Source organism: Bactrocera latifrons, unplaced genomic scaffold (assembly GCF_001853355.1).
Source record: "Bactrocera latifrons isolate USDA-ARS-PBARC rearing strain unplaced genomic scaffold, ASM185335v1 scaffold_43, whole genome shotgun sequence".
NCBI lineage: Eukaryota > Metazoa > Arthropoda > Insecta > Diptera > Tephritidae > Bactrocera > Bactrocera latifrons.
Genome location: NW_017537079.1, coordinates 22,755 through 37,999, shown reverse-complemented (window position 1 = coordinate 37,999; position 15,245 = coordinate 22,755). Strand labels below are relative to the sequence as shown.

Sequence of the window (15,245 nt, the reverse complement as noted above, 5' to 3'; positions counted from 1 at the left end):
TATATACTAAGTTCTTTCATGCATTGTGCAACAATAATTTTCTTATTATACATAAATTTATACATTCATGASAAAATTATATACAAAACRGCTAATCTACTTATGCCGAATTTCYCAAGGTAAATGTGCGTTGTACCGTTACAAAAAATAATCAAAGAAAGAAACAGGTCTAATTTATAATACCCTTCACCGGTGCACTTTTCATAGTATAAAAGGGTTTAAAAAAAGTTTATCTTGATATCGCTCGTTCAGTTTGTATGGCAACTATATGCTAWATTCATCCGATGTGAAGATATTCTTGGGGGATTATAGAGCTATCTTGGAAAATAATATGTGCCAAATTTCATGAAGATATCTCGTCAAATAAAAAACTTTTCGTTATAAGAACTTTAATTGGTCGGTCAATTTGTACGCTAAAAATATGCTATAGTGGTCCGATATCTGCGATTTCGACAAATGAGCAGCTTCTTGGACAGAAAATGACGTGTGCAAAATTTCAGATTGATAACTCAAAAACTAGAACTAGTTTTCGTATATGTACTGACAGACGGACGGGGCTAAATCAACTAAACTTTACTGACAATCTTTGAACCCAGCTTGCTGGCTTTTTACAGATCTGCATTTTGGTCCACCTGATCTTTCCAACAGAGTGGAGGTTTTCCTCTCCCTCTGCTTCCCCAGGCGTGTACTGCGTCGAATGCTCTYAGAGCTGGAGTGTTTTCATCTATTCGGACAACATGACCTGGCCAGCGTATTCATTCTCTTAATTCGCTGAACTAAGTATATCAATATCGTCGTATAWCTTGTACATCTCATCATTCTGTCGACCGTTCGCCGTTGCCAATGTTCAAAGAACCATAAATCTTCAGCAGAACATTTTTCTCGTAACGTGGTCTTTGGTCTTTGTTCGTCGAGAGAAGACTTTACTTCTCAATTGCCTACTTAGTCCGAAGTAGCACCTGTTGGTAAGAGTTAATCTGCGTTGAATTTCAGGGCTGACGTTGTTATTAGTGTTAATGCTGGTTCCAAGATAGACGACTCTCCTGTCAGATCCATTTGCTTCGCTTCTTTGTTGAACTTTAAACTACGGCGCGATTGTTGAGGCCAATGATATAGATGTCATCGGCTTAYGCCAGCAGTTGTACACTCTTGTAGAAGATTGTATCTTRTCGTATATAACCTATTGGYAACACACTGGAATAGTCGATTTGMACTAGCTTTTTTTGAAGTGAATTTTTCACCAAAAAAAATTATACGTTATTGACAGGAAGAAGTAGTAAGCACTTAGTAGCCTGCCCGAAGTATAAGAATAAGCACCACMTAACCAAGTTTTCGCAGCTTCTGCAGTGGGTTGACGTTATCCTGAAGGAATGCAATTCTTATCTTATTAGCTAAAATTGGTCACTTCTAGCCGATTACCTCTTCAGACGGTACTATTATTGACAGTAAAGGGCCGAATTAAGAGTTTGATCGTAAGTGAGCTGCTCATAATACATGATTATCTGTCAGTACCACCAAACACTTTGTAAAACCGTCCTGATCCAGGCTTGGACAGTGTTCGTGCCGGCTTACTGCGATTTAAACACGAATATTTTCGCTTCGTAAGTCATCTTTTTCCATAACCTGTAATCATCCACTTCAAAGATGGATAGATTTTGCAGCGATTTAATAATGAATTTTCCGTCTGCGAGCTCCGTTTKGTATTCAGACTTATTTAAATGGTTCCAAGTGTTTGTTGTGCCATGCTTAGCTTCTGGACCATTGAAACAGTGTTTACAAGACATTCGGACTTGACGATTTCCATTACTTTATCGTTGACTTTTCATAGCGTATTGTATCTTTGACATTGCAATGGGGTGAAAGGAATCAACGGAAGGAAGTTGCACATGAACCTACTCTCAATTTCAAGGCAATTAAATTGAACGCCATTTCGGTCCAATGTTTGAAGGTAAGCGCTCCAAAGTGTCTTAGGTCTTGACCACCCACAAACGCGGGCCAGTCAAGAAGGAAGTGTTCAGTTGCTTTCACCTTATCTTCTTCCATAAAGCGTCTGCAAATGACGTCTGGTAAGATTCCCAACCTTRCAGCACGGACTCCAATGCAATGGCAAACGGCAAAGGCTCCACAACTAGGGAGAGGCTAGCTTTACTGAGGGCAAAAATATCACTAGATCCCTTGCGATCGATATTTGGCTAAAACGCTTATTTTACACGGTATTTTCCGATGATGACCCAGCGCTGGCYAAGGTTTAGCGAAGTTCAACTATCTAGCAGTAGAACAAAAGATAATACGAGAACCGACCCGCTCCCATTCTACCGATAASGGCTCTAGGGTGCCTTTCCTTGCCAGCTCATCAGCTTTGCAATTTCCTGCGATTCCGCTATGACCTGGCACTCATACCTGTCTTAGCACAAAGACACTCGATGCTATTGATAGCAAGGTTAGGCACTCATCGACTAACCCTGAACGCACTATTAATGAGTTGAAGGCTAGTAGCGCTGAGATATCTTCAAGAAATTTGACATGGATTGTTGCCTAAGGCAATCTTTGAAGAAGTTGTTTGGATCGGACTGCTATAGCATATAGCTGCCATATAAACTGAACGATCTGTATGAAATTTTCGTAAGGGACTGTTGTTATTATAGCTTCAGTGCAACGAATGCTAACGGTTTTTTTTATACTCTCGCAACAAAGTTGCTAAAGAGWGTATTATAGTTTTGTTCACATAACGGTTGTTTGTAAGTCCTAAAACTAAAAGAGTCAGATATAGGGTTATATATACCAAAGTGATCAGGGTGCCGAGTAGAGTTGAAATCCGGATGTCTGTCTGTCCGTCCGTCCGTCTGTCCGTCCGTCCGTGCAAGCTGTAACTTGAGTAAAAATTGAGATATCATGATGAAACTTGGTACACGTATTTCTTGGCTCCATAAGAAGGTTAAGTTCGAAGATGGGCAAAATCGGCCCACTGCCACGCCAACAAAATGGCGGAAACCGAAAACCTATAAAATGTCATAACTAAGCCGTAAATAAAGATATTCAGATGAAATTTGGCACAAAGGATCGCATTAGGGAGGGGCATATTTGGACGTAATTTTTTTGGAAAAGTGGGCGTGGCCCCGGCCCCTACTAACTTTTTTGTACATATCTCGAAAACTACTAAAGCTATGTCAGCCAAACTGTATAGAGTCGTTTCTTTTAGGCATTTCCATATACAGTTCAAAAATGGAAGAAATCGGATAATAACCACGCCCACCTCCCATACAAAGGCTATGTTGAAAATCACTAAAAGTGCGTTAACCGACTAACATAAAACGTCAGAAACACTAAATTTTACGGGAGAAATGTCAGAAGGAAGCTGCATCCAGGTTTTTTTTTTTTTTAATTGAAAATGGGCGTGGCGTCGCCCACTTATGGACCAAAAACCATATCTCAGGGAGTACTCAACCGCTTTCAATGAAATTCGGTATATAATATTTTCTTAACACCGTGATGATATGTACCAAGTATGGGTGAAATCGGTTCACAACCACGCCTGAAATCTCGATTATCACTTTATCATGCGAGAGTATAAAATGTTCGGTGACACCCGAACTTAGCCCTTCCTTACTTGTTTTTTAATATAAATAATAGMAAACTCTCMCATTCTTAATAATAATAAATTCTTSGCCATAACATTAAATTTTACCATAAAAATTATTTACAAAAATGCCTTAAAAATAATATAAATAATTATACCATAGAATGCAGTTTATTTCTTCTCGAAAAAACACATACATATGTATATTACACGCAAACAGTCTAAAAAACCCACATATATTAAATTTTTTTCCGATATTCGGCACCCCTGCAGGTGCTAGTGAATTGTTTATCTAATATTTAAAAATATTTAAATATAAAAAATACATATTTTTCGCATGAATTTCATCGSTCGCAAAACTCATCAACAGCAATCTCATTTCATCCTATCGGATCATTATTATTGATTACCATATTTGTTTATCCCAACTTTTTTCTTCTGYATACCTTTGAATTAGCACAGCGATTTATCGGCTTTTCCGCAACAAACGTCAACATTCACGGCAACCGCAACTATGGAGCAAATCAAAACAAACAAACTGGAAAATAATTAAAACAAACATTGGCATGAAAAGAATCTGCAGAGAAAAAAGTTTGTATGTAAATATTGAAATTGCGAATGCGTAAGGCGTATGCCCAGCGAATCCAAGTCAATCTCCACATCAACAATGTCTGGCGGCCACGCAAGCTGTGCGCAACGTCTAAGCACCCACACTGACTAACTTACAAGAACAACCAACTGTATGTGTGTGTATGAACGAACGTGCTAAAAAATTGAAAAAAGAAATACGAATAAACATAAAGCGAAAAATCAGTGCATTGAAAGTGAAAACGAAAATTGCGAATCAAGCGACAAGCTTTTTGCTCGCCCCACGCGGCGCGTCATGATTTCCATTTCATTTTATGTAAATAACAATTGTCGCCACCGCCGCACGCCATGAACGAGAGGCAAAAATTTAATAAAACTACAGCTGTTTAAACGTGTATAGGTGTGTGTGTGTGTGTGCATTTTGTGCAAATCGAAATTGTGAAAGAAAACAAGTGCAACGAAGACGACGCTAAGAATAGCACACAGCACCGGACCAAGCGAGCACAGGCCAATAACGCGCTGATGCGCACACACTTTACTCTGCCCCTCGGCTACAGACACCCCATGTTTTCAGCCTCGCAACGCYGCAAGCTCGGCTGCATGTAAGGCGGGGGGGAAATTTTTACGCTGCTGTGAGTATTCTGCATGTCTACTCGGCGGTTCCAACTTAATTGCTCTTCGGTCTGTTGTTGTTCTTGTTGTTGTTATTGTTTTTACTTGCATTTGGTAGCAGTTACAAAKGTGTTTCATTTATTGTTATGATTTTGGTTAATTATTTGCTCTCGTGCATGCATATTTTACTACGAGTTATTTATATAAATACCTATATTCTTACTAGGGTGGGTCAGAAAAATATCGATTTTCACTTTTTACTCTAAATAACCAATTATTATCGATACCTCCAAAAACATTTTTTATTTGTAGGAATTTGAATTACCTACTAAAATGATTGATCAATTTGTCTATGTTTAGACGTGAAACATGAGGCGGCCAATGGTCTAGTTGGTAATAGAGATTAGATTTCTTCAAAGTCCGGGGAAAAAAGTCAAGCCTTTCAACATAACGCTCGCTATTAATAGTAACGGCATTCCCTGCATAATTTCGAAAGTAATAAGCCTCRATGACGCAACCGTACCACAATCCGGTAAATTTTTGGGGATACAAWTGCGTTTCCTGAACCGCACGGGTATTTGACTCACCCCAAAAGCGACAATTTTGTTTGTTGACGAAGCTATAAATTCGCCTCATTTGAAATATAATTTTTCGATKAGCAGGAATTTGTGAATTTTTTGGAGAACGTAAATTTGTAACATAATTTTCGAGAATTTCCAAACGTTCTACCAAAGTGAATCGTGGTAAGTGACAAAATTTGTCACATATCCGTAAACAAACATGGCTGCCTTGAGGTGTCAAAATCAGATCAGCCCCATTGGTGGACATGGTTAWAAGCTTTTATTCCAATAATTTTGTTCAAAAGCATCGCAGACTTAGTAGGGCTCCAACTATCGAAGCTGCAACAACTTGGATGGATCTGCATSTCCGGTGCCATACGCCTTGCCATAAGTCGGTGCGCAGAGATAAAGCTCCATATTTAATGACAGACAAGCGGTACTTAAAGCAATCTCTGCATACGAAATCAAATCGCTCCTGGTGCAGCAGTGTAGAGAACGGCTGAACAGCCTATCGGCACGTAACCAAGTKCACCTTATCTGGGTGCCCGGTCATAAAGGTATAGCCGGGAGTGAACTGGCTGATGAACTCGCTCGCTCCGTATCATCCACCAACATGGTATGACCTGAACCCTTTATCCCGGTTTGTCCTCGTACCATAAAAGACCTGCTCCGCATGGAAGAAGGAGTAGGCAGAGGGAGGTATTGGCAACAACTTCAAGGCATACGCTATGCCAAGTTGCTAATGGGAGGTTACAACCTCAGCATTTTTAAATATATGTACATATAATCAACCTCTCTAGTGACATGCTTAGGCTTCCTGTCTCATTCTTTACTGGTCGCTGTAAGCTGAAGAAGCACTTATAGCATATATAACATGTGCCTAGCTTCTTGGGGAAATTGCTGATTCTGCGACAGGGAACCTGAAACTCCAGAACGCCTTCTAATTGACTGCATAAAAGTCTGCAGACGCARGATTAAGGCCTTTGTATCCATGTTTTCAAATAGGAATCATAGCGCCTTCATAACACCTAGCAGTATATTGGAACTCATCAATTTACTGGGAGTAGATGGGTCGTTGTGACTTAGGTGAGGGCACAATAGACCTTAGGTCCCGGGGTAATCCTCATCTATTTATCTTTTCTTGTGCAATAATTACGAAAAAGTAAGATAATAGCGAAGGTCTTCCTATTAATATTAAGAGCTCATATTTGGTGAGAACTTTTTGAGGTGCCTACAAATTAAATTTTCAAAATAGTGGAAAAAAATTCTCGATACTTTTTTATGCCACAAAGTGTGTATGCATGCATTTATTTATTTATTTATAAAACGTGAAACAATAATACAATTACTTTTCCACGAAAAAAGGAGCACTGGCTGCCAGGACCTTCGGCATAGCATGTATTTATATTATTTTTATATATTTTGTTTTGATCCACCCTAGTACATACAAATGTAAGTACTTAGGAACAACAACTTTTATTGTTACTTTTGCATGTCTTTTATTTGTCGGCTATTTTGTTTGTGTAATACAATTGTTTTTTTTGTTGTTGTTACGTGTTACATTTGTTGCTTGTAATTTCTCAATTATTTACCATTACTAAGTGCCAACTTACTTAATTGCTTGCGTATGTGTGATAACGAAATATTTTTACATTTTAATACCCCGTAGAACATTTCATAAAAGGGTATAATTGCTTTGTTCGCTAAATTTCGCGGTGAAGTGTATATATTACATGCATAAATGAATGTATAAAGACAACGATTTCAGCTGGATATGTTAGATTAGTTTGAAGTGTCGATCCCGTTATATGCGCTAATAGGGATCACACTTCTACAGCTTACAACATCGTCCAATGTGATACCTAAAACCTCATATACTTATATATTTCCATAGAGACCTTCATAGATCGACCAAGCCATTTGACCCTACTACACATTTTTTTTTTTGACGTGACTAATACTAGTTTCGGATATGTCTTTTGGTACGCCGATAGTATGACTGCTGAGATATTTCAACCTCAGTCTTGCAAACGGTGTACAATAAAGGAAGAAGTGTCTGTAACTCGCTTACTGCAAGCAACTTTGCGTCCGACTGTTGGGCCTACTGCATAAATGTCTATTGAACAATGTCCAGTAGGAACTCCTATGATTGTGGCAAGATAAACTTTACTAAGTTCTGGTAGTACAGGCAATTAATACGAGTTGATTTATTCACAATTGACTCTCCCTGCTCACCCAAGCACATGATATGATTCTTAAAACCAATAACCCACAAGTACATACATATAAGAAATATGATCTCTAYTGTATTATACTTAAGACTTAAAATATCAACTTTAATAAAACTCCCCCTTTTATGAAGTATACTCGTACATGGATCGACAAATTTCAATGTATTACTGTAATTTAAACAAGTAATTCATTTGTTTGAATTCCTCAAATTTTAGATAGTAGTCAATCGAACAAACAATCAGTCTTGTAAAAACGGCTAGCATTTTCTAATAGAAATAGTGTAATATGCCAATTCAACGAGGTATAAATATACTCATATCCGGTAATTAACGTAATGACTAGGGAAGGAGCTYACTGATGGTCCATGTAAGCTTCCCCAGTTTTTCTTGTGATTACTTGCTCTCAGCTGTTATTGTTTTGMGTTACTGCTTGATCTCTGCGAGATACTGACTATACTAAACTTTTGTAATGCCTGTCGTAATGTTCACCTATTCTTTCATCCTATCTGAACCTCACATTCCCCGGCCCTGACATTCTGAACAATTTAAATTTTTGCTGCAAATGTGTGCAGATCTTTGAATTCGAGCAAACCATTGTAGTTCCATGAATTCTTCTTCTTCCTCCACCTGGTCTTTTCAAAGAAGTGGAGTTCTTCTGCTTCCTCTGCTTCTTCCCGCGAGTACTGCGTCGAATACTTTGAAAGCTGTGTTTTCGTCTATTCGGAGGACATGACCCAGTCAGCATAGCCGCTATCTCTTAATTCGCTGAACTATGTACATATGTCAATGTYGTTGTCGCTTATCGTTCCATTGAATGTGACACTCGTCATTCCCAATGAACCATACATCTTCCGCARAACCTTTCCATGCTATTTCAATCAGTACAATGAGTTTTGTTTCACAGTTAACTCGCCTTTCCTTACTTCTTACTGTACTTAGTTTCGTTTGCACTGCGTTATTTTTCCACTACTTAAAATATTATCAGCGGAATTCTATTGTACTCGCAACTTCGTTGCAAAATACTTCAACGAGATTTATTATAAGCTCATATTTAATAGAATCTAGATATTGAGCTTAACAGTGCAATGCGATTTCGCTCAAAGTGCAAGTGCACTTACATATGTAAGTGAAAGCAGTTCAAGAATCTTGCCTCTAATAAATGATTGACGACGAAACGAATATTGAATATAAAGCGGTGGATTATAATGTATTTAACACACTTCCAACTGTTTTTCTCAGATATCAGAAAAACATATTTACGTAAACACTAAAGTAGGCCAGCTTTCATTCCAGAACAATCGATCGACGGGGAAAAGGTATAACTAAATTTTAACGTTTAGTGTCACAAAATAAATAAGTTTATTTTTTAGCCCTAAGATTGATTCCAAGATACCTGAAGCGCTTACAGACTTAATGAAAGATTCCTCTTCTTACTAATATTAGTTCAATTTACCTATAGATAAAAAATTAAGTGGTTTCCATCTTCTGTATTTTCATAGCGTTATCATAACCTCCAAAAGCACTGGGTCCTGACGCCTTGTATGCTTTTATTTTCACAGTTTTCCACGTTTTTAAGACTCCACTTGAGAGTTAGAATACACGAAATGTACACCAATATCACTGCGTAATAATTTCGATTGGCCTAAAAAATCAATTCTTCTTTATTGGCTTACGTCAATCGGATGTTTCAAGTGTAGTCTGGTCCCTCTCCACTTGGTCTTACCAAAGAAGTGAATGTCTTCTTCTTCCTCTATACTGTGTCGAATACTCTCAGAGCTGGAGCGAAGCCGCTGTCTCTTAATTCACTGTACTATGTCAATGTCGTTTCATATCTTCTACAGTTCATCGTTCCATTGACTGTGGTATTCGCCGACCATATAGTAGGACAGTCGGGTTTACGTATGCGAAACCGAAACAGACCCGAATATTTTATGCAGTCAAAGACCTTCAACTCGCCAAAATTCTGTCGCTACAACGACGATGTGTGACTTATAAAGTTTGGTCTTTGTTCCACGAGAGAGGAATAATATCAATTAGCGATCTCAATTAATAGATCTCAGTTCACTTTACAACTTTTTTCTTTGAAAAAGTATTTGGTCTTAAGTTGCGTTTGCCATAATATCCTTTGTCTTCCCGGCGTATATTCTTTTGAGATCTGAGAACGGAAAATTGTCGCAAATATGGAGAATACAGTAAATGCGGACGCAATTAGAAGTCTAACTTTTGCTATCGTTTTTACTGACTTGTGACACTTGTCCTTTCTTTATCAATCTAGTCAATAAAAATTATTCCTTGCCCATCCCAAAATACACACGCCATAACCTTACCAGCCGAGTGTTATCTTTTTCCATGCTTGGGTTGAATGTATGCAGTATATTCGAATGACTGTCCTTTGGACATCGCTGTGAAATAATTTTTTATCCATTGTCACATATCGATGCAAAACTCCAGTTTATTGCGCTTGAACATCTTCAAATATTTCTCCGAATTATCAAATCGCCGTTGAAATATATATTTATAATAATAAATCCAATATTTTTCATGACAAAATTAACTTTTTCAGGCTGAAAATGTATATTTTCTGCGGTCTCTTTGAACAACACGTGAAAAGCGATTTAGCGTCTCTTGAATAAGTATTCCTCATATCAAGTGACCTTAAGAAAGTCAATTGCGATAAGTTCAAGTCCCGTGTGCTTTTTTGCGGTTTTGCGTAATACCTTTTTGTTTTACATATTTAAGTTCACCTTGAGTACATATTAGATATTACATATTCGTATCACTATCCGCAAATTATATTATCGAAGACATGTGACAGTATAATTAACTGTAAAAATAGCTAAGTAATGGCTTCTAAATTTTATAATCTATTGTGTAGTGTAATTTGTGTCAATATTTATTGCTGGAACCGCGAATGGTGCGATTTGTGTACGTCATTAAATATTAAAAATTTTATTGCAAGTGTTGTTGTTTTGATAAGCAGCAAACCGAATGGTGAGCTCTAACTGACCCCACGTTCAATTACAATGCCAAGGTTAGTTGTTAACTACATATAACTTGTTTTTAGTATTTTTTACTGATATCAGTTGCTATTTGCTGATAGATTTATTTACGCTGTGCAGGGTACTAAGTTAGAGTGATGCTTTAAAAATGAAATAAAGTCTCTATTTGCAGTTTCAAGCATTTTGATAATAATGAATAAGTCAAAATATTGCAAGTAAATTAGTTTAAAACCCCTATGGACACTATTAAGGTGCGTCACGTAGGGGTTAAACTTTATTTTAATTCAACGGTAAAACCAAACCTAATTTTTTCCGTTAAATACGTGTTTGTGAACTTATTTATTAAAGCGTCGGCGTGTACGAAAATCTGCCTAAAAAAGTTTGTTTTAATTGAAGTACCACCCTAATGATTATTGACTTATGCACATATAGAAATAAAACATCATGTTTATAAATAAATTTAACTTATTTTTTTACCATATGGTGTAATTAATTTCGCATTTAACTTATCTCTATTGATTATCTCTTGAGTTAGAAAGTTATTGCTTGAAACAAAATATTATCAACTCTCGGGGACAAGGTTGTATTCTTATACTCTATATACATATATACACATATATTTTGAAATAATATTTTTAATATACAAACACATGTATGTAGAAATAAAATTATATTTGTTTTTTTTTTTTTTGTCGATTATTGATTTGAATGATCTTAAAGAAGCTCTCGTATTTAAAAGAAAATTCAACGTCAGTATTTGCTCAGTTCAAGAAATTAAAAAAAAAAAAATACTCCGGAGACGCCAAAAAATATGCAAGTATTATTATCTTTCAGTTCAAAAAATTTATGAGGAAAGAGGCTCCAAGTATATTCAAACGGAATTGTTTGCCCGCATATAACTTGTATTTTACATATCCCCACAGAAAAAGGTCTGACGGTGTGATATCACACGGTCTTGTGGGCAATTGACCGGTCCAAAACGTGAAAATATCTGCTCACCAAAGTGCTCTCTCAATAAATCCATTGATTGGTCCGATGTGTGGGAAGTGACGCCGTCTTGTTCAAACCAAATGTCAGCGAGATCCGAGTGCTTCAAGTTCAAACATCAAATAGTCGGTTATCATCACGCGATAACGGTCGCCATTGACGGTTACGTTCTCTCCGGCAAAATGGCAGCTCTTGTATCTCTTCAGGTTTCTTTTCGTCCAATGCGGCATTTTTGCTTTTTGAGCTAAAAATGAACCTCATCGCTGAACAAAATTTGGATCGAAAACTTCGGATCTTCTTGCAACTTTTCAAGAGCCAATAGAGCGAAGCGTTGTCGCTTGGGAAGGTCGAGTGGCTTCAGTTCTTACACAAAGCTGTATTTTGTACGCTTTCAATCTAAAATCTCGACGTAAAATGCGACAAGTCGTTCCTTGCGTCAATCCAAGTTTTTGCGAACGGCGCCGAATCGACTCTCCACGGTTGCTGTGTTATCTTCACTGCGTGCGGGACGTAGTCTGTTCGGTCGAATTTTATCCAATAATGAATGCTGGGTCTCAACATAGCTGATGGTGTTGCGAATAGTACGCTCAGTAGGCCGAATATGTTGATCATAAGTTGAGCAAACGTTATTTTCGTAATAAAGTTGAAGGATTTGTTAACATTGTTTAAGCGTAAGTCTTTCTATTGTCAAATTTCTAATTAACTTTTTCGAACTCAGCTCCACCGACTAAGCATTGTCCAAAAGTTTGGCCACAAAACAATAAAAATATATGTAAATAGACTTGCAACTATAACTGACCATATCATTACGACAGATCTAAGCTTGTTTAGTGAACCATAACTCCGGCATGTCAACAAAAACTATTGAGTGCCACTAATGTCAATTGTTATAATATTAACTTAAAGGTGTCAACAATAAAGTACCTACAACACACGAATCCGCCTGAAATTATACCCATTCATTTTCGAAAATCACCAACAATTTGGTGACACTTCGGTGGAACGCAATTTCATTGACTATTAATGACGCCTATTTTTTCACGCTTGACGTCATAATGGCCCAATCGGAGATACACGCAAAGAAAATTATAAATATGAACCTGTTAATCAATATTTACACTTGATGACTACTTAATCATTTGTGCTGCATATGAAACGTAACAGAAAACAAGTAAGAAATGGCTAAGTTCGGGTGTCACCGAAAATTTTATACTCTCGCATGATAAAGTGATAATCGATATTTCATTGTCCGTCATTTACATATTTTTTTATTTTGCTGTAAAATTAATTAGATTAGATCAAATTGATGTGTATACTTTGAGTATTGAATTGTATTTTCATTTATTTTAATTGTATTGAAAAGTTATAGTCCGATCACAACAATTTTTCCACAAGAGATACCTCAGCTTAAATACCCTATTTGTGTAAAGTTTTATTCCGCTATCATGATTGGTTCCTAATGTATATATTATACAGAGAAGGCATCAGATGGAATTCAAAATAGCGTTATATTGGAAGAAGATGTGGTTGTGAACCGATTTCACCCATATTTCGTTACATGTCATCAGGGTGTTAAGAAAATGTTATATACCAATCCTGAGATATGGTTCTTGGTCCATAAGTGGGCGACGCCACGCCCATTTCCAATTTAAAAAAAGCTTCCTTCTGCCATTTCTTCCATAAAATTTAGTGTTTCTGACGTTTTTTGTTAGTTGGTTAACGCACTTTTAGTGATTTTCAACATAACCTTCGTATGGGAGGTGGGCGTGGTTATTATCCGATTACTTCCATTTTTGAACTGTATATGGAAATGCCTGAAGGAAACGACTCTTATAGAGTTTGGTTGACATAGGTATAGTAGTTTTCGAGATATGTACAAAAAACTTAGTAGGGGGCGGGGCCACCCCTATTTTTCGAAAAAAAATTACGTCCAAATATGCCCCACCCTATGGCTTAGTTATGACACTTTATAGGTTTTCGGTTTCCGCCATTTTTTGGGCGTGGCAGTGGGCCGATTTTGCCCATCTTTGAACTTAACCTTCTTATGGAACCAAGAAATACCTGTACCAAGTTTCATCATGATATCTAAATTTTTACTCAAGTTACAGCTTGCACGGACAGACAGACATCCGGATTTCAACTCTACTCGTCACCCTGATCACTTTGTTATATATAACCCTATATCTGACTCTTTCAGTTTTAGGACTTACAAACAACCGTTATGTGAACAAAACTATATTACTCTCCTTAGCAACTTTGTTGCGAGAGTATAAATATTTTTTTTATTACAAGTTAACAGGCAGTGGTCGTGTTATGATAGAGAAGTGCGAGCTGTTTCCTCGATTTTTGTCAATTGAGCAATTGTGTGTCGACTGCTAATTACTGTGCGTCATTAACGAATCGATAAATGTACGTATGTTTGTTTAGGCAAACAATCGATGATTTATAAAAAAAATGGAATACTTTTACAAGAGGTTTGAATATAAATATATTAGAATTAGTAGAATTGTCATATTTTTGCTATTCTACGGCCTTGTTGATTTATAAGTTCTATTATGGGAGAGTATTTCTTTTATTGTTGGTAGAATACCTGTATAGGAACGCTGTTTGTATTTCAGCAAATAATTTAATTAAAAACATTTTGAGAACTGCAGACAGATTTGAACAATGAACGAATAGGCATATTGCTCAACACAAGTTACACTCGTAATTCCCGTTTTGACTCATTCTTGCAACAAAACGTCAATTGTGTCATTCGCCAGTTACCAAGTCGAACCTTCAAAAATTAAGTGCCAAAGAATATTCTTTGGAATGATAATAAGCATTATTCATTAAATTCGAAGCTAGGGGTTTTCTAAGAAAGAGGGGACCTTGAAATGGATCACCCTATATATGAACCGATTCACAGAAAGTTCGTCGCTTGATCTCGAAACACTTCACTGACCATCCAATTGTAGCTATTGTAGTTGCCTTTCTTAGGTCACTCCTCTCAAGAATAACCCACTATCCATAGTGTTCTGGTAATACAGTTGATAATAAGTCATCGATATTAAGGGAACTTTAGAAAAATCGAGCTATAGCAACTGCACGATCACAGTCAAGTATTACTTGTAAGAGACACTTTTTTATTTGACAAGATCTTAACAAAATTTGACATAGATTACTATATAAGGCATTAAAGCCATTTCCAGAGAAATTATTCAGATCAGATTCAGACCACTATAGCATATAGCTGGCATACAAAGTAATCGATAAAAATCAAGATAAAGATCTTTTACACCGTTTCATCCTATAAAAAATGCTCTTGTTAAGGGTATTGTAGCCTTGGAGCAGCCGAAGATAACTTTTTTTTGCTTTAATTACGCACTACAACAACTAATCTGGAGGGTGAGAAATTCCAAGTCAGGGTGATGGTACTAGGTCAGTATAGTAAAACCAGTGTGTCAGTTTTTTTTTTATGACCTTTTAAATTTTTTTCTTATTTCCCATGGTTTTCCATCTTAACAAATTAATTTTTTCCATGGTCCAGATATACGAAAGCTGATTAAAAGTGACGCATTCAACAATATTTTGATTGACGCTGAATTGAGTGCATGGCAGGCAATCAAAAAAGTAATAGAAGGCTTGTTGGGAAAGCATCGTTCTAACAAGTACGATGTTTCTGTCGCAAGGATGTTAGAATGTTTTTTTT

The 15,245-nt window shown here is 36.8% G+C and overlaps 1 protein-coding gene across 2 annotated transcripts in view; it reads right to left on the bottom strand.

Annotated features, from left to right (window-relative positions):
* Positions 1-3,794: 3,794 nt before the first annotated feature.
* The window catches only part of LOC108972848, a 17,777-nt gene continuing 6,326 nt past the window's right edge, over positions 3,795-15,245 (bottom strand). Inside the window, exons 3-4 of one of the 2 annotated variants that reach the window (XM_018939690.1) lie at positions 4,304-4,342; positions 3,795-4,115 (exon numbers count right to left, since the gene is read on the bottom strand). In XM_018939690.1, the coding sequence (XP_018795235.1) occupies positions 4,031-4,115; positions 4,304-4,342 (124 nt within the window). In that variant the 3' untranslated portion in view covers positions 3,795-4,030. The remainder of the gene's footprint in view (positions 4,116-4,303; positions 4,343-15,245) is intronic. The other variant, XM_018939691.1, reaches the window with a different exon arrangement.